Here is an 18,992-nt window from a genome sequence, read left to right as displayed (position 1 = left end):
TAATATTAGAGTCAAAACAAGCACAGAACCAAAGTGTGTCCTCACCGTTTTCATGCCCACGATCGACTGCTCAACCTTGGAGACATACGTGACGTGGTCTTCATTAGAGCGCAGCTCTCTCTGTTGTATTCTCTCATAGATTCCGACCACCATGTCTCTGGGGATGTCTGCTCCATCATCCACACCTGAAACAGGAGTAGAGTCATCACTCACAATAACACAAATCTTCTCACATCTTCTAAAACAACTTCAACGAGGAGAAATATGAGTGACTAACATGGTAGAGGTATTGTAGTACATGCACTTCGTCTTGAATAACAGCATCATATTCAATAAAAACAAAGTTCTTTTTCTCAAATTTCCCTCATTTTCGACTTCAACTGTCTTTTTTGTCTCTGTTAAGTGATGACAGAAGGTGATGTAAAGGCGAGGTTAATAAGCGAGCGAAAGGTTAATAGTCTGAGACAATTTTCTGTCTAGAACACTCCGCAGTTCATGGCTCTGGCATTTCGCCGTCAATTCAGCTGCATGTCGTTATGCTGACAGGTTGCCCTCGAGATGCTCCCCATTCTATGCAAACAGCTGCAGCGTGCTGTGTGGTACATTGAGTCTTCAATGGGGCAGGATGTGTTTGCAGAAAATGAAGCCACCACAGGAGATGGGGCTGACAGTCAGGCACATGGGGACACCTCCGAGACATTACCACACGTTACTGAGAAAGAGGTGACGATGTTCAGCGGCGTTTGAACGTTAAGTGTCTGATTAATAAGTTACATCTTTTTGCCAAGTATGTTCTTTTTTCACACTTGCTTGAGCTTGTCATAGCTTTTAACATGCTGGCTGCATGGTACTTATTTGGTTTAACATTTTGTTTGAAATTCCTTAAAAATCCTTTAAATAGAAGATCAAGCAATATTTTAGTCTTTGCAAAAATATCTATGATCCTATTACTCACGTTTACTGCTTCTAAACACTATAACTTTTGATAAATTTGTGAAAAGCAAACTATTAAACCTCTAAGATTCCAATAAAATTTGAATGTATTTATTCCCATTCTCAATAAGTTTCCCCAAGTTTGGCGATAAACTTTATAAAGTACGATCATTAGTCCAAAATTTCAGTTTTCCCTTTCATTGGTTGGTGATTGAACATCTATGAAACCAAAATTTTACCAATATAAGGCGCTAACTAAACATTGTAATGCTAACATCGACATGTTAGCAAGTTATCACTATAGCTCTTTTACATTACTACTACTCTTCTCACTTTGCTAACTCAGAACCAGAATCAGGTTTACTAACCAGCAGTTTTAACATTACAAGGAATTTATCTTGGTCTTTTGGTGCAAAAACAGTTAAAAAGTTGGGGTCAGGGGACTTGTTGATGAGACCGGCTGTAAATAAGAAGAAGTGTTTTTTGTTTTTTGAAGTGGTTTAAAGAGTTTGTGTCCAAGGCGAGTGGGGTCAGGCACAATCCTTCCTGCTCGCCTCAGGGCTCTGGAGGTGTACAGGACCAGGAGGGGGTGGGACATCATAACCCATCACCTTCTCTACTGAGGAAATGACACCCTGCAGCCTGCCCCTTTCCTTAACCATGGCAGCAGTGTACAATATGGTGAAGAAACAGGTGAGGATGGACTCAATGATGGAGGTGTAGAAGTGCACCATCATGGTCTTTGGCAGGTTGAACTTTCTCAGCTGCCACAGAGAGTACGTCCTCTGTTGTGCTTTTGTGGTGATAGAGCTGATGTTCAGCTCCTTCTTGAGGTTCTGGGTGATGACAGTCCCCTGGAAGTGGAAGGACTCCACAGTGACAACCTGGGAGTCACCCAGGATGATGGGGGTGGGTGGGGCTGCATTTTTCCTGAAGTCCACCTCCTTCTGCTGCCTTCAGAGTGTCCAGCTCTAAGCTGATCCAGCTGCAACAGGTCGTAGTGGAGTCGAGTGGTAGACCATCATCTACAGACTTGTTGGTTCTCAAAAGTTTTTGGAGCTTCAATCCTTCATCTCAATCTTCATTTCACTACACGCGCACAGGAGAGGTCACCTTTAACCAGAATAATTCCACAGATGTGTTGAGAAATGTGTCGTTTCCCTGGTGTTCATAAGCTCTTCTCTGGGGAAAGACCTTTGATTATTGTAGCAAAACTAGGGATGGGTACAGAATTAGGTTTAACTTTTAAAGGTACCAACCGAATTCTGTCCCTAATACCCATTCACGTAAAATCAAAAGGTACCATGTTTCTATACCTAAACACATCCTTGTTGCTGTGAGGGAGTGGAAGAGTAGGAGATTTCCCATACTGGACATGAACACAGCATTGTAAGGTTATATATTCAGATTGGATATGTTTAATTGAACAAGTTTGGGATTTCATTTTTAGACAAACTAATATTTATCACCACATAAACACACAAAAGTACAAAAAGTTGGTACTGTTCAGTACCGATACCAGTCGCCAGGTACTGGGCATCGATACTGTATCGTTTCAAATGTGAGAAGTACCCATCCCTATGCAAAACACAGGATTGAAAGACAAAAGACAAAACTTTTCACATCTAGACACAAAGGGACTGTCTGTGTCATTGGAAGTCAGAGAGGACTCATTTCTCACTGCTGAACTTTGCCGGCTAATGTAGTGTTCTTAAAAAGACTTTCATTATATGTTTAATAAATTGATGTGGGTCCTCTGGGGAAATTTGAACTGACCAAGGATACTGATAAAGAGTGCCAATTTTGTGCTGATAACCTCATTTTTAATTGTGGATTATGAAAAGGTAACTTTTTTAAAAAGAAAAACAATCTAAACTTTAGTTTTTAGCTTGTAAAGTCTTAACATGCCTTTCAATAACAGTCTTAGCATGTTAGCATGCTGCTCAACAGTTACCAGCATACTGCTGTTTTTTTTTTTTTTTAATTTTCAAGTTCTTAATATTGGCTTTTTTATCCAAAGGTAATGCAAGAAGTCATTTTTACTCTTAGGATGATTTAAAAAAAGGGGCCGAGGAAATATGGGGACAACAAAGCTTCCTGTAAATGAGACGCGACATTTTTTCAAACTTTTAATGAGCTCGCTGATGAGTTCATTTATGGTTGAAGCTGGTGTATATTAAGATGGCCCACTGTGGAACAGCTTTAACACTGGCAGTCTGTTCCAATTGAGATAATTAATGTTCCATGGCTCTTCATTACTATTGGTTTTTGGTGCGTAATTGCATTTCACCTCAGCCAATTAGTAGTGTGAGCTATTCTTCTGTCAGAGTCTATGGGAGTCCTGAGTGAGGAGTTTAAAAAAAAGAGACGGCAGAGAAATGTTGGAAATATTAACAAGGGAAGCAGAACAAGGAATAAACTGACAAAATAATACTTTTATGGATCAAACGAGCTAAGGGAAGGGATAGAGATGGAGACTACAAGGTAAACAGCAGAAGACAAATAGAGAGGCCAAGGCAGAGCTGCACATTTTAATTTGCATAAGATGCCCAAATTGATTTTCCAACTTAATTTAATTGTCAGCCTGGATGAATCTATTAAAGTTGGTCTACATCGACCTCAGCTTTCACTGATTGATTGTGCAGGATGGGAACAAAAACTGACTTGCTCCTGTCTCTTCCTCAGTGCCTGCCAAATGAGCATCCGTCTCCGTAAGAGAAAAGAGTTACAGTTACTCTCTGTTAGCAGCGCTGTGGGTTATGAATATGTGAAGCACTGCAGGCACGCTGAGAAATGTCACCTTACTTTTATCCTCTGAATTTATGCAGGGTGTTTGATTGAATACAAACACAGATACCGACTCACTGCCACTAATTTATATGTGCTGTTTGTGGTCTGATTCAAGCATTCAACTTGAGATGGGAAAGAAAAATGTTTGGAAAATATTGAGCACAATGTGTTTTTGAGCTATGGTTTCATATTTTGTGTGGAAAAAAAACAAACTTTTTGCCCCCTAAAAATAATCTCTTTACTTTGCTTGTCAGAAAAATGCATTTTGCATTAAGTAAATTACAGTATCGCAGGTGTACTGAATAATATAACACTTTTCTTTCAAGTTAACAGTTACCAAACACAACACTTTCAAATAGTAAATCACTTTTTATTGCTTGACCACTTGTATAGACTATATGAGATAGGTATCTGTCCCAGAAGTCGCTAAAAGTCTCTAAATGATACCTGCGCCTAGTGCATTACCATACATTAGCACGCTGTAGAAGAGAGGGGTAAGAACAACTAGTAATGTGTAAAAAAAAATAACAAACAAAAAAATAAATAAATAAATATGTTTGTATATGTTTGTTCATTTGCCTGTAGTCCCCTGCTCTGGCTGCAGCTGTCAGCGAGGAGGACTTGTCTGCCTGTGAGTGTTTTGGATGGGTAGGGGCCCATGACAGCATCTGCTGCTCATTGAGAAGTAGCAGATGCTGACATGGGCCCCTCGCTGGAGATCATTACATGCCCTCATGTTGGAGTCTCCGAACTCCGGTATAGATACACTAGATTTGTCGCTTTTTTTAAAAAAAAAAACACACCAGTGGGGTCTGAGAAGTCCCTAAATGTAGCAACAAAATTGCGAAGTTGGCAACACTAAGTACTAAGCTCCAGACTCTGCACTGCTGCACCACGTCTGTGGAACTCCCTGCCCAGTCACGTCAGGATCCAGACCGTCGATGCCATCGAGAAACATTTGGAGAAATTCCTCCTCAAAGAGGCTTTTAACTTACACTAGTGCTCTTTGAAAACTTTTAAAACTTTTTCTTATAGCACTTTAAGATTTATATTAACCAAAATGTGTTATAAATAAAATGTGTTATTATTATTATCATTAACACCAACTGGACATGCCTCTTGGTTATCTTCTTTTCTTGCGTCTGTGTTTGGGCTGCACTTCGAACTGGGTCCAGTTACAACAATGTAAGAGGGGTTGTGAAGTTGGAGGCACAACAGTTAGTATGTTTACCTGAACACAGCGCTTGATCATAAAGAGGATCTTAAAGTCACAGCGGGGGGTTTGTTCTTGTCGGTGTACACATGCAGAAAACAGACTCAGACTTCGGTCTGAGGACGCCTCACTCTGCTTTGACAGGCGGCACTGTATCCTTTTTTGATAAGTGAAGCTACGTGTGTATCAAACTTGTTTCAGTTCACCTGAAAAGGAAGCAACATGCTAACGATGATGGCTGAGATGGATGCAGCTATAGCTCTCTCTGTTTTAATGAATGTTAAGTACCATGGTGTGTGTTTGTTGTGTTGGAGCACAGCGGTCTTTTTTATCATGCTCATCTACTTCCTCTTCTGGGTGAAATTTGCTCACACTAAAAGCAAAGGCAAACCAGACTTGCTGAGTCCTGCTGAATCTAACCACAGTTTGATAGCAATTTTATTTTCTACCCATGTCAATCGAGCTATGCTTAGTCCAGTCTCAGTCTGACTAAGCTCATAATCCAATTTATTAAGCTGTATGTAAACGCACTGAGTAATTGGACATTATCTCATTGGGAGCCCTTTTCACCTGTCTGAACACACACACTGTCCAGACCAGATTTTCTACAAAAGTAAAATACAAGCACGATTTGGCACCACAAGTAATCAAACATTCAAGTAATCAAACATTCAACAGAACTCATCAGGAAAATGGCAAGAACACACACCTTAAAAGCCAACCTCCATAACTTCAGCTGATTATGTCAACTCAGTAATGTCACCATAACTCCCTCAATACACCTACAACTTAAAAAGAAAGTATACCACTGTGTCACTTACCTCTCAGATTGCGTATGAAGTCCTCCAACATCATCTTGCGGTCAGGCTTGATGTTGGGACTGTACATGTCGGTGTTGAGCAGAATGATGGCAAAGGCCAGGATGAAGATGGTGTCGGGGTTATGGAACTGCTGCACGATGTCAGGGTTGCACATGCAGTAGCGCTGACTGTAAAGAGGAAACAGAGAAGGGTTTAACATCGGGTGGTAAAACAAGAAAATTTATGTCAGAAAGGACAGCTTAAGAATAAAGAAGAGGGATTACAAATGGGGGTCATGACAGAGGACATAAACATGGAGGGATGACAGAGAGGAAGGGACGTTAAATAGAATAACTCAAAGCACTTGAATTAGGGGATAATAAGGATAAGTACACAGAAGTGGATGAACTTGGCTATTATAAGAGACAGTTATAGGACAGTTTGGACAGGGAGAAACAATGAAGATTATGTCAAACTTTGGACTAAGTGCTCATCAATACCCTGACACATGCTTAGCATAGAATTAGCAGCAATCCACCAATCAGGCCTGTATGGAGAGTGGCCAGATGGAAGCCACTCCTTCGTAAAAGGCACACGGCAGCCGCCAGAGATTGTAAAGCAGGTTGAGAGTCAGCACTCTGAAGTCTGAGGCCATGGTACTCAGCCATGGGGAAAGGATGTACCTCCCACTCCAAGTTGGAGGGAGTCTTTGACCCAAGTGGAGGAGCTCAAGTATCTTGGGGTCTTGTTTGCGAGTGAAGGGAAAATGAAGCAAGAGATTGACAGACAGATTGGACCAGCGTCGGCAGCAATGGGGATGCTTTACCAGTCTGTTGTGGTGAAGAGGGAGTTGATCCTGAAGGCAAGGCTCTCAATTTACCGGTGAATCTACGTCCCAACCCTTACCTACAGCCATGAGCTGTGGGTAGTGACCGGAAGGACAGGATTGCTGATGCAAGCGTCTAAAATGAGCTTTCTCCACAGGGTGTCTGGACTCAGTCTTAGAGATAGGGTCTGGAGCTTAGACAACGTAATTCGGGCATCTGGTGAGGATGCGTCCTGGACGCCTCCCTTGGGAGATGTTTAGGGCATGCCCAGCTGGGAGGAGACCCTGGAATAGACCCAGGACCAATGTCCTGACCATATCTCTCGACTGGCCTGGAAATGCCTCAGTATCCCTCCAAAGGAACTGTTGGAAGTGGCCTGGGACAAGGGCCACTGTTGTTTGCTGATGGCGTTGTTGCCCCCGCGACCCAGACCCAGATAAGCAGTAGAAGATGAAATGACATGTTTACAAGGAAGTACTTGTCTGAGAGTGTATTTGTTTTGGAGCCATTGGTTGGTAGCAGTAGGGTTTGGGTCCTGGAAATTATTATTTCAAAAAGAGGGCACAGCAAAAAAAGTTTTGGAACCACTGGCCTAAGTAATCAGATGCAAAATTATACAGAAGAACGAGAGGTGTTTGTGTTGGGATTTCAGCCTCTCAGTTGAAGTGTACACCATAAACACTACTTTAATCAGTCATCATTCCCTGTACCAGTGTTGTGCAGACCTGCTGAGCTGCATGATTGAAATCTAATGTCTCTGTGGGATAAAGACAAACACATTGGTATTCAAAGAGTATCCTTAAACCTTGTCACACACTGTTTTGTTAATGTTCTTAACGACTCTGCACAAGCCTCGCATTCTTATCAGTACTTAAAACTAAGTTTGTATTCCTGCACATGTGACTGTTTTTATATTTCTAAACTGTCATGTTAAGCTTGCTCAGTGCACTCACAGCAGTTAAGCTCTGCAAACAGTTGGAAAAGCAGCCTGGGGAGTATTTTGCTCCAGATTTTGCCTGTCAGGTATTGTATAAGCTGCCATACTCTCTTGGTAGGGAGTGTTGGTGCTGTGTAGAGATTGTGAAGGGAAATGGATACTCTAATCATGGCTAAATAATAGAAGTCATTTAATGTACAGCAAATTCTGCTTCGAAGTCACAGGAATCCACCTCTTGGTGGATTAGGGTTACAAAACCTTGTACAGAAATTAAGTTGTGAGTCAAATCTTGAGTCCCTTGTATTCAAGTCTCAGTCTGAATTATGGAAAGAGAATCTATGGCTGAAAGTCCTGTCTGTCAAGTATGAGCCTTTAGACCCCCAGACTGACAAAACACTGTATAACAAAGTGCAACATCAAGGTCTGCTTACCACTGAAAAAAACAGATTTTTCGAAGATCAATGGCATTATACTTGAAGTTAACAATGATAATGCATCTATCTATAAAGCACAATTAAAATATGGGTTTGTAAAGTTACTTGAAAGATAAGCAAAAATAAACATAGTAACAAAGCCAGAATCTAAGACACAAAAGAACTTACTAAGACCCCAACGACAAAATCCCAAAGAGTATACAACAAGAACCTGAAGATAAAACCCTGACGATGAAAACCCAGGCAACTCACTGACCCCAAAACAGGAACCGATCTTAATACGGGGGAATAGTGCTTTTTCTTGGCTTTATACTGTCCCCTTGCTGCCCCCAAAGTAGCTTTACATGATCTACAGGTAAAAAAAAAAAAAAAATTCTCACTCTAGTGTTTCAGAAAAGCCTTATTTCAGCCTCTGTCTGAAACCCCTTGTAGTTGCTGTCTCTTTAAGGCTACCTGCTCCACAAACCTCCTTCTGCCTGATTGGCCAGCCCTCTGGAGGCCTGTCAAGTGCATACCTTGGTGTTAGAGGCCTGTCCCTTCATGGAACAGGAAATGAACAAGGAAATCATTAAGTGATGACTTCATCATTTTAGCAAGTCTCTAGCACAAGATCTCGGGCAATTTTCTGACAGACCTTTTTGAACACTTAACAGATTCAGGAATTCCCCCCCAAAATTGAATACATAGCAATTTGAAACTTTACATATGCATGGACATCCAGCATTGTTACTTTACACCCCCTTTTAGAAAATGGGAACACTTATCATCCCCTCTCTAGGTTTTGTTTTGACCAGCTTTGGGGACAGTATCTTCTAATAACCTCACCAGAGTAACACAGAGCAGTGTCTGGTTGAATAAAAATTCTTTTGGTGAATAGAAAAAAGTGTCAACAGATTGTGCAATTTTGTCTAATTTATTGTTCCTCAAATAGTTTCAGACCAAAGACCACTGATCCCCCTTCAAAGAAACTCATGGACAACCAAGCTAAGGAACAAAGGCCCTGATAGCAAACTGATGTACTCTGAACACCATATGTGATACAACTTGTATATTGCAACTTACATCATACATGTTACCACTTGTATCTGTGGTTTTTGTTTAAAATAATAAAAAAAACAGAGGGGGGTGTGTTATTTTTTTCTTGGGTTATTGAGCTCTAGGGTCACCTTACAAGGCTTCTGTTTGTCATTTAGCTGATCCTCCAAAGGAAGTTTTGTAAAGTTATATTAACTAGAAACTCAAGCCCCCCTCTCTGTTCATTCTCTGATTTGCTAGCTACATTGTTGTGTGGCTAGGTGGTCACGGCTGTTTGCACAGAGTGTGGGTGTTTTTTGCAACAGTTTGTGATTGGTTGGATGCAAGGTTTGATGTAGCCACCCAAATTTTTTTTTTCTGTTTTGAAGATGCCTCAACCATTGAATCATGAGCCTTGCTTCAACCTGATTGGCTAATACATGCTGGGGGGCAAGGTGAAGCCAACTGACAGGACAGAGGGCATGAGACACACGGTGTAACACACATTGAGCACTTGACAAACAGGGTGCTGTTTTGTTTCTCATTTTGTCTGTTTGACAACAAGGAAATGACGAAAACATAAAACAATATATACTGTGGTAAACTTTATCTATACATTTTTTCTTTCTTAGACAGGCTCCCCTTTGCATCCATGAAAAACAGCCACTGGTGTGGACATGTTCATTCTGTTGTGGATGAGATTTATAGCCCTAAATCCACGTTTGACTCTGGGTTTTTAATCAATGACGGGGTTATCACTGAGGCACTACATACTGTATTTTATGCAGCAATGCTTCTCATGTGTGTTGCTATACTTCATCTTGTTAATAATAGAGTGGAACACATATGCTTTTTAACATCTGTGCTTGAAAAAATGTCTCTAAGGCAACCAGCAATTAAGTCCTTGCCTGTAAATCATAAAATGCTGGAGTATTTTGCAGTGAAAACATTAATTTATGCAGCTCTTTTCATTTAAGTGCACTTTATACCAAACTGAGAGAGACAGGAAAGAGACCAACTGAAAATGTTAAGAGGATAAATGGACACATGATGATTCCCACTGAAAGAGGAAGAACTCAGATTTTAATGTTTGCAATTTTGCTTATGTTAAAAAGTGCTACAACACGTGTAATCTGTTGGTAATTGCTAACTGAAAGGTAGACCTCTGCAGAAAATAAAACTTTTTAAATGTAGCGATCGTATGTGACTGCAGGGTGAGTAAATATGGAAGTCTGGTTATTACTCCAATAATATATCTGCGGTATTGGGAGCTGGCTCATATTTGCTCACTCATTAGCACACTGACGCAGCAGATACCAAGGCTGCTGGCTGCTTTTCACTTTTCCCTTTACTCTTTTTCATTGATGCTTCAAATCTCCTTCACTTACTTTAGAGAGTTCTCTTTCTGTGTGTGTCTGTGTGTGTGTTTGGAGCCATATCAAAGCCCAGGAGCAGGGGTAGGCAGGCACAGAGAGGCACTGGCAGTTACGCAACGCTGGTTATTTATAAACCTTCCTACCCTCTCTCCTTTTCTCCCCCTTGCTTCCTTCCTTTCCTTCCCATATTGTGTCTCCTCACCCTGCGTCTTGTCCTTCCTTGCTCTTGATAACACGCAGAGCCCCTTTGATTTCCTAAGATTACCGGCGCCTACCTCCCTGCTCGCTTGCTACGATGAAACTGCTGTTTTTCTCCTCATTGGGCACCTCAGCAACTGTGACAGGTGGTTGTTACTCCAGTGGGGTGAGAGCTAACGGTTAGCATTAACAAGCGGTGCCACAGCTGCATGGCCACTTGTCTCTCTGTCGCAAATTGTGGCTGGAAATTACATGCTTGGCTATTCAGATGGGGGCCGACTTGTCAACTTTTATATTGTGGTAGAGCAGAGAGGATGGAAAGGTATTTTGGGGAAACCAGTGGGATTTGACAGCTCATTAGTGTGTTTTCGACATTCACTTTTTTCCATCCCTTACTTTTCCATTACCCTGTCCACAAAAATGAGTTTATTCCATCTTGATTAAATTTTGTTATTTAATTGACCGTTTTTATTCCCACTAGTTTCTGTCTCCGACACATCTGTACAGAAATCCTGGGGGTGGGAGAGCCTGGGCTCATATGTCCTGAAAAAATTAAATAGAAAATTAAATTAAATCATGTTTTAACCTCTTGGCATGCCATCAGAACTTGTTGTGAGCATATTTTGGAGACCTGTGACTTGCATCTCTTAGCGCAGCAAGACGAGTTTGGCCCAGAGGTAATTTTTGAGTGACAGTGTTTCATTTCACTTTTTACACCCACACAGCTGACAACATGCACAGAGACACAAAGAGAAAAATAAATGATTCCAGCAAGAAAACTGAGATATTTGTCTTAAATTTGGTTTCATTCAAAAGGAATTACCAGAGAAAATGCACTGAGGTTAGTACAGGTTTTAATGAATTATTTTTCTAAGGTCTTTGTTGTTGGGATTGTATTTCAAGCCAAAATTTCATAGCCACTGGCATGTAAAGTGGTGTTGCTAATGATTATTCATTATAGACAACCCCCCAACCATCACCACTGCCAACAGAGCAGCTTGGTGTGTTTGTTTATATTTATCAGCCAAACTAAGTCACAGCTCTCTTCAGCTTCCTTCATTTCTTAGGAGCCGTTTCTTAGAATAAGACACACAAATACATTATTGGTCCTTAGGTCCTCAGGGCTGGAAATTTGGTAAACATAATAATGTTTTACCCATAAATGCAACAAATGTGGTGAAAAGAATCCCAGTTTGCATGGAGGGCTGAAAATACTGTAGTAGCATGCCAGGCCTGCAGGTGGCGATATATAACTGCAGAGATACACAACTTGTTTTGGTTCTTTTGGTTACCTCTGCTGAAGTAGAGGTGGGATGATTATCTGGTGTATTTACTGAATGTGTCTTTGCTGATTGCAGATATAGTGCAACAGATGCACATTTAGTTGACGGGCAGTCAGCAGATTCAGCAGCACAAGCACAACATGGTTACTGTTTTTTGTTGTCTGGTTCATGCATTGCAATTTAAAGATGCTACGAGGAGAATCTGTTTTAATTGTACTCCCTCGCCATCTTGTGGTCTGGAGTCTCCACACACTGTAGTAAATGACTTTTAGCAAGGTGTGTTTGTTTTGGAATTAAATGGAGATCTGATTGAAAAAAAAGTGTCTTTGTTAAAAACAACTTTTTACTGGATACAACGCGCTGAGGTAAGGTATTTATCAGTACAGTTACGTAGCGCTATGGTTTGAAACATGACATCAAGCAAATGTTGTAGTAGCTGGCAACATGTTAGCCCGGCGCTCCACGTATCTGTAGACTAATGTGACAACAAGTAAACACTGTCAGTTTGTAAGTAGTTTAGTAGCTGTTTATGTTTAATGCAGCGGACAGCCTGGTGCTCTAAGACATGTCTGTAATGTGTAACGTCGGTGAATGCTGGTTAGCTAAGTCCTACCAGTCATCTACCAAGCAGAGCTAACGTAACCTCACTCTTCATTTTATTGATAGACTCTCAAGTTTGAACAGACCACTGCAAAATAACTGCTGACTGTGGGTTGGAATGGACATTAGCACAAACAGATTAGCCCCTGTGTTATAGAGTGATACAGCCTGAGATAAAGGCAAATTAGCCTTTAGCTCGTGCTCTATCTCGCTCCTGATTATCTTTCTTATGCACTCTATGCTGCTATGCTCTTCTGTCCTTTTTCTGTATGACAGTTAGGCTCCAGTGTCCACCATCACTACAAAATTAATCACAGAAATTGTTTTCAGCAGAGAAAAACACAGATCTCTGTACTTTATTTCTTCTTACTACTAAACTTTGCCAGCGGTGTGGTGTTGTCATAGAGACCTAGATGTGTTGTAAATCAATCCTGGTACTGATAATCTCATTTTAAAGTGTGGAATACAATCAGGTATATAGCTAGAAGGGAGACTTTTTCAAGATCACTTTCAAACTCCTTACACTCCCTTTAAGTTGACACAATAAAGGTGTAACGCAAAGCGGAGTTTGACGTCAGTATTTCCACTAAAAAATCCAGCTTGCTGTTTACACAGCAATGGTGGCCGTGGTGTTTCAGTTTTTTAACTGAATAAAAATTATTCTTATTTCCATTGTTTATTGTTTATTATGTGCATATATTGGTTGTGTGAATGTAAAGACATTTGTCTAGTTGTACATTTATTCTAAATTTCTAAATTTTGTTTTTATCTCAAATTTTTATCATTTTTCTATCTTTATTGCAGAATTTTTGCACTTTGATTGTTGTAAGCTGCTGTGGCACTAACATTTTCTCCATGGAGGATCAATAAAGATTCTTCTTTTTTATCAAATTCTAAGTAATAACAGAGGGGGTTTTAGCAAATTGTTTGATAAAATCTGATAACCACAACCAAAATCCAGTAATTCAAATACATTCCAAACAGCAGAAAGTGCTCCCCCTATGGTACAATACAAGTAAACTCAACCTCCCACACCTGCTTTTACTGTATAATTACCTGAAGGCCTCGATAAGACGTTCCACCTTCTGGGCTTCTCCTTGGACACGGATATGAGCCTGAAACTTCCTCAGCGCTTCATCCAGCTCCATGCCTGAGAAATCCATTTCATCCACCACACAACTGTTGAGCAGGACAGAACAGAGGAAGAAATGAGATTGAGAAAAATTGAAAGGGTAACACAAAGGAAAGGAAAAACAAGAAAACAGAACAATTATTAGCATTTAAACTTTTTTTTGCCAACTTATCAGTATGATAGTGTTAGTTGCTCTTTCAGTGATGATGTAGGTGGATCTGTAGATGTTGAAGACTGGGGTAGATAAAAAAAATGGGGAAGAACTGCTCATCTGCTGCCTAAGCAAAGCATCACTCTGTTAGCTGTAGGTATAAGCCATACCCAGACACCAGAGATAAGACTGTGTCTTGCTATCACACACACACACACACACACCCACACATACACACACACACACGCAACCCCTCCGAGCAGAAAATCCTCTTTACCTGACAACCTCAGCTTAATGACTTTAATTAAAAAAGCAAAATATCCCGTCCAGTGCGTTCAGTGGGGATAAATACAACATGGGCAAATCTGAGGTGAAACAAGGTTCAGAGGCAGGAGGTGACTTTGAGAGAGGAGTCCAGAGGTTTGGAAATTTTTCTTGCTGAGATGAGAGATGTTCTGTCAATGTGCACTTTAATCTAACTATAAATTAAAGTCAGTCTAACACTTGGATTTGCTTCATGTGGCTGAAGTCGAATTAGTTGGAGCTGATTTTTCTGTTTGTTGTTCTGTAGGACGTACCAGGGACCATGCACATACACAGTCACAGCATAAAGATTGATGGGTGTGTTTAAAGAGAGTTAATGAGGTGAGGACTTGTTTGTGGCACATGCTGCTCCAGCAGAAAACAAGCGAGAAGCTGAGTCTACAGAAACACAGCAGTAGACCACAGCAAAGCCTGCACACAGGAAAAACATGAAATGTGTGCTTTCTTATTCTGTAATACCACTGGAACTACTACATCTTCGAGGTCTAAACTCTCTAACCAATTAAAGGCTAGAATTACAGTGGTACTTTGACTTACGAGTGTCCCAACTAATTGGTTTTTCAATATATTATCCTTGTCTGACAATTTTTTTGCTTTGAGTTGAGAGCCAAGACTTGGGTTACAGGTCAGCTTTGGATGCCCACCCCTGGTGCGGTAAACACCACAGTGAACGCTGCAACATCCATGCAACGTCCCATATCACTTGTTTACTTTATGCTGTCAGTGAAAGCATTTGTTGTGCTCTCAGTTACTTTACAAACTTTTCAGGATCAAACAAATCATTTTGGAAAAGCATGATGATGTGGAGCTATGTGTAAATTTTTGATTTCGCAGACATGGTTCAATTAACAGATGATATAAAGGTGGCGTCAGAAATCTCAAACTGGCAACGCTTGCTACCATCAGTTTTGCAAGTTTGCTGGGCTCTACGTTTTTTTTTAATGTGTCTGGATCCTTCCAAGATTTGTAGATGTTGGAGTTTATCAAACAACAGCTCGCAGTTGCTGTGGCGCCTGTACCGCAAAGCATCTTTCATATTGTGTGTTTAGCTTTGAGGTCATCTACTGTGGGCTCAGAAACATCACACGAACTTATTCTGTTCAAGATCTTTAGCCAAATGTTCCCTTTCTCTTTGTTTATCTTTAATAATTAACTGTCTGATAACAGCTGTTTGTTCATTCTATATTTCCATAACAAATGTCCATTTCTTCTGCTGAAATTTGCTTTTTCTTGATTTTCTCAGTCACATTGTTACTGCTTGCCTTATTTATGGTGTTAATGTGTAGTAGGCATTTGTTGGAAAAGAGTTTTCCAGAAGGTTCTCCAGACTTATGATGTTCTGCACCTGCCTCACTTTCATGGTGCAATTAGTTACCTGGCCAATTATTGTCAGTCAAGCATATGGCTAATGCTACGGCCAAATGGACTGGTCCACAGTGGTACATTAAGACTAATTGTCCCATTTGTGTAATGACTGGATGAGCATACAGGCCCAGGTCTCGACCATACCATATCATACTCAAAGGTTCCATCTATGACATCACCCATCTGTTTATGATACAGAGTTTTGAAGCCTATTGTTGACAGAAGCCATATTGGAAATGCAGAACTGAACTGGGATAAAGGCTCTCTTTAACATAAGCATCACCAGCTGTTGAAAGGATGACACTGTTACCAAGGTCTGTGTTTATTTTTGAAACAAATGAATGGATACAAGGTAATGTATTTATTTGTAGTTACATGGTGCTTTTGTTCAAAATGGGATAACAAACTGAGACGTGTCAGTAACATGTCACTTTGGTAAAGGTAACCTTGCTCTCCATTTAATGAGATTCTCAAGTTTAAAGAAGGTGCTGCAGTAAAACTGCTGTATGTGTGTTTTAATGAAGATAATCAGAAATAGCTCAGCCTGCGTTTTGCCCCGTGCTCCATCACTCTATCATTGAGCTTGACTTTTGCTCTTCTGGCCTTTTTCTGACAAATAGCATTTAAAATAACCTAAATTGTGAACTATGAACAGGCAAAAATAAAAAAGGAGGCTATTTCGTGATCACTAATAAAGTCATCACAATAAAAACACTAGATTCTTCTTCTTTACCTTTACTACAACAGGCTCCATAACTGTTTTTGTAGAATCTGTTTCTTTCATAATAAACATCAGAAAACACCACATTTTATCTCTGTTAAATGTTATCCTATAAAGGTAGAGCTTTTAGTACACAGTGACAGTGACTGTGCTCCTCTCCATCACCTCTCCTGACTCTGATCACCCTCTTCATGACTCATTTCTTCGCTTCACCACCCTTCTCCCTGTCTCACTCTCCGTCTTCTTCCTCCCCGGCTGTCACTCCTTGTTTATGTAACGTCGGGGGCGATGCTCTCTAGCCGGAGTACATCAGTTCTTCCTTCTCTTCCCCATACACACCCACACACACACACACATCTACACAGGCAGTTTCCACGTACACACTGTTTTGATCTGTATGCTGTACCTGGCGGGGAATCAGACACATCCGTCCGCACAGCGTGGCGCAGATTGTATGTTCACAAAGCTCGATGGCAGAATCACATACAAATGCAAATTAGAATGAACAGCATGCCAGATGGAGACATATCTTAGCAGACAACGATTACATGACACCGCAAACACACTTTTCCTGCTGAACAAATACACTACATTATCATTGAATGAGTCCTCAGGGTGCCACATTACTTGGGGTTTAAATCCATAACCACAGTTTGGCTTAATTTGTTCTAGACATTTTTGCATTATATACACACACACACTGGGTACTTCATTAGGCACACCTGTCCAACTGCTCGATAACCCAAATTTCTAATCAGCCAATCACATGAAAGCAACTCAATGCATTTAGTCATGTAGACATGGTCAAGACAATCTGCTGCAGTTCAAACCGAGCATCAGAACGGGGAGGAAAGGTGATTTGAGTGACTATGAACGTGGCATGGTTGTTGGTGCCACACGAGCTGGTCTGAGTATTTCAGAAACTGCTGATCTACTGGGATTTTCACCCACAACCATCTCTAGGGTTTACAGAGAATGGTCCCAAAAAGAGAAAATATCCAGTGAGCAGCAGTTCTGTGGGTGAAAATGCCTTGTTGATGCCAGAGGTCAGAGGAGAATGGACAGACTGGTTGGAGCTGATAGAAGGACAACAGTAACTCAAATAACCACTGGTTACAATCGAGGTCTGCAGAAGAGCATCTCTGAACGCACAACACGTCCAACCTTGAGGCAGATGGGCTACAGCAGCAGAAGACCACACCGGGTGACCCTCCTGTCTGCTAAGAACAAGAAACTGAGGCTACAATTCACACAGCAACACCAAAACTGGACAATAGAAGATTGGAAAACGTTGCCTGGTCTGATGAGTCTGGATTTCTGCTCCACATTCAGATGGTAAGGTCAGAATTTGGCGTCAACAACATGAAAGCATGGATCCATCCTGCCTTGTATCAACGGTTCAGGCTGCTAGTAGTGTAATGGTGTGGGGGATATTTTCCTGGCTCACTTTGGGCCCCTTAGTACCAACTGAGCATGGTTTAAAGTCCACAGCCTACCTGAGTATTGTTGCTGACCATGTCCATCCCTTTATGAGCACAGTGTACCCATCTTCTGATGGCTACTTCCAGCAGGATAACGCTCCATGTCATAAAGCTGGAATCATCTCAGACTGCTTTCTTCAACATGACAATGAGTTCCCTGTACTCAAATATCCTCCATAGTCCCCAGATCTCAATCCAATAGAGCACCTTTGGGATGTGGTGGAACGGGAGATTCTCATCATGGATGTTCAGATGACAAATCTGCAGCAACTGTGTGATGCTATCATGTCAATATGGACCAAACTCTCTGAGGAATGTTCCCAGTACCTTGTTGAATCTATGCCACCAAGGATTAAGGCAGTTCTGAAGGCAAAAGAGGTCCAACCTGGTACTAGCAAGGTGCACCCAATACAGTGGCCAGTGAGTATATACAGGGTATGTGCTGGAATCCTGAGGTTAAATTCAATACCCTTTTAAGACTTTTTAAAAACCCTCTCAAAACCTTTGAAGACCTCATCGTGACTAGCTATTTGAATGGGAATGTCAATAAACCTGCCTTTAGTTTCATGTATTCTTTCAAGCTGTTAAAGATGGGTTGCTAATAACCGCTCATCCTCTCAGAAACAAACATGGACGTTAAGCTGCCTCTTTTTTGTGGACTGGTAGAGAGACTCGTCAAACATCAACACAAACAGGCCAGCTTTGTTGATACTGTTAAGAAGCTGCTGCTTAAGGTACAGTGCCTACCCGAATCTCACGACGTATCCAGTCTTGTACTTGCCACATGAGAACGTCTTAACAATGACCGAGTCCAGAAACATCGACTTAAATATATCAGAAGTGCCTTAATTTCAGTTTAGAGAGTGGTGGTCCACTGCTGTATTTAGACACCAGATCACCTCAGCATGCAGGGTTGGTGTGCCACCCATAGCAACCCTTATGTCGGCAGACGCTGAAGCAGAGGTCACCGTAGTAGCTGTGTTAGCCTGCTCACCTGTCATGTTATCACATGGTCTTGTTGCTGGTGGACCACAGAAAGATGCTATTAGCCACGGCTAATGACAGTCTTATGGCTAGTACTTAGCATATGAGATTTAACTGCATTTATGCCCATCAATGCTATGCTTATCGTTTTCTTGCAAGGTGTGCAATAGGCTTCTCAGAGGCTAACAGCGAAGCTAGCATGGACAACAGGGTGCTGAAGCTAACACAAGCTCATTTGAACCAGCGCTTCAAGCGGAAGTCAATGAGGTTCCGTCCAACATTACCAAAACCATGGATGAAAAGCTGGGACTGCTTACACAACTTGTACAGGTACATCGTGAAGAGCTAGATAACCATGAGAAATGGATAACAGAGGCAGAGGCGAGGATTTCAGCCATGGAGGGTCTGGAAAAGCTGGTGGCCGAACTG

At 41.2% G+C, this 18,992-nt stretch overlaps 1 protein-coding gene across 2 annotated transcripts in view; it reads right to left on the bottom strand.

Moving 5' to 3' along the window:
- iqsec3a (IQ motif and Sec7 domain ArfGEF 3a) overlaps positions 1-18,992 on the bottom strand; it is a 150,252-nt gene that overhangs the window by 19,803 nt on the left and 111,457 nt on the right. For both annotated transcript variants that reach the window (XM_074697863.1, XM_074697864.1), the window contains exons 6-8: positions 13,462-13,584; positions 5,758-5,924; positions 46-185 (exon numbers count right to left, since the gene is read on the bottom strand). In XM_074697863.1, the coding sequence (XP_074553964.1) occupies positions 46-185; positions 5,758-5,924; positions 13,462-13,584 (430 nt within the window). The remainder of the gene's footprint in view (positions 1-45; positions 186-5,757; positions 5,925-13,461; positions 13,585-18,992) is intronic.

The sequence above is a fragment of the Halichoeres trimaculatus genome, unplaced genomic scaffold (assembly GCF_033239565.1).
Source record: "Halichoeres trimaculatus isolate MK-OKI-2021-1 unplaced genomic scaffold, fHalTri1.1 fHalTri1_scaffold_21, whole genome shotgun sequence".
NCBI lineage: Eukaryota > Metazoa > Chordata > Actinopteri > Labriformes > Labridae > Halichoeres > Halichoeres trimaculatus.
The sequence above is the reverse complement of the archived record's forward strand: the minus strand, read 5'-3'. Positions and strand labels throughout refer to the sequence as shown.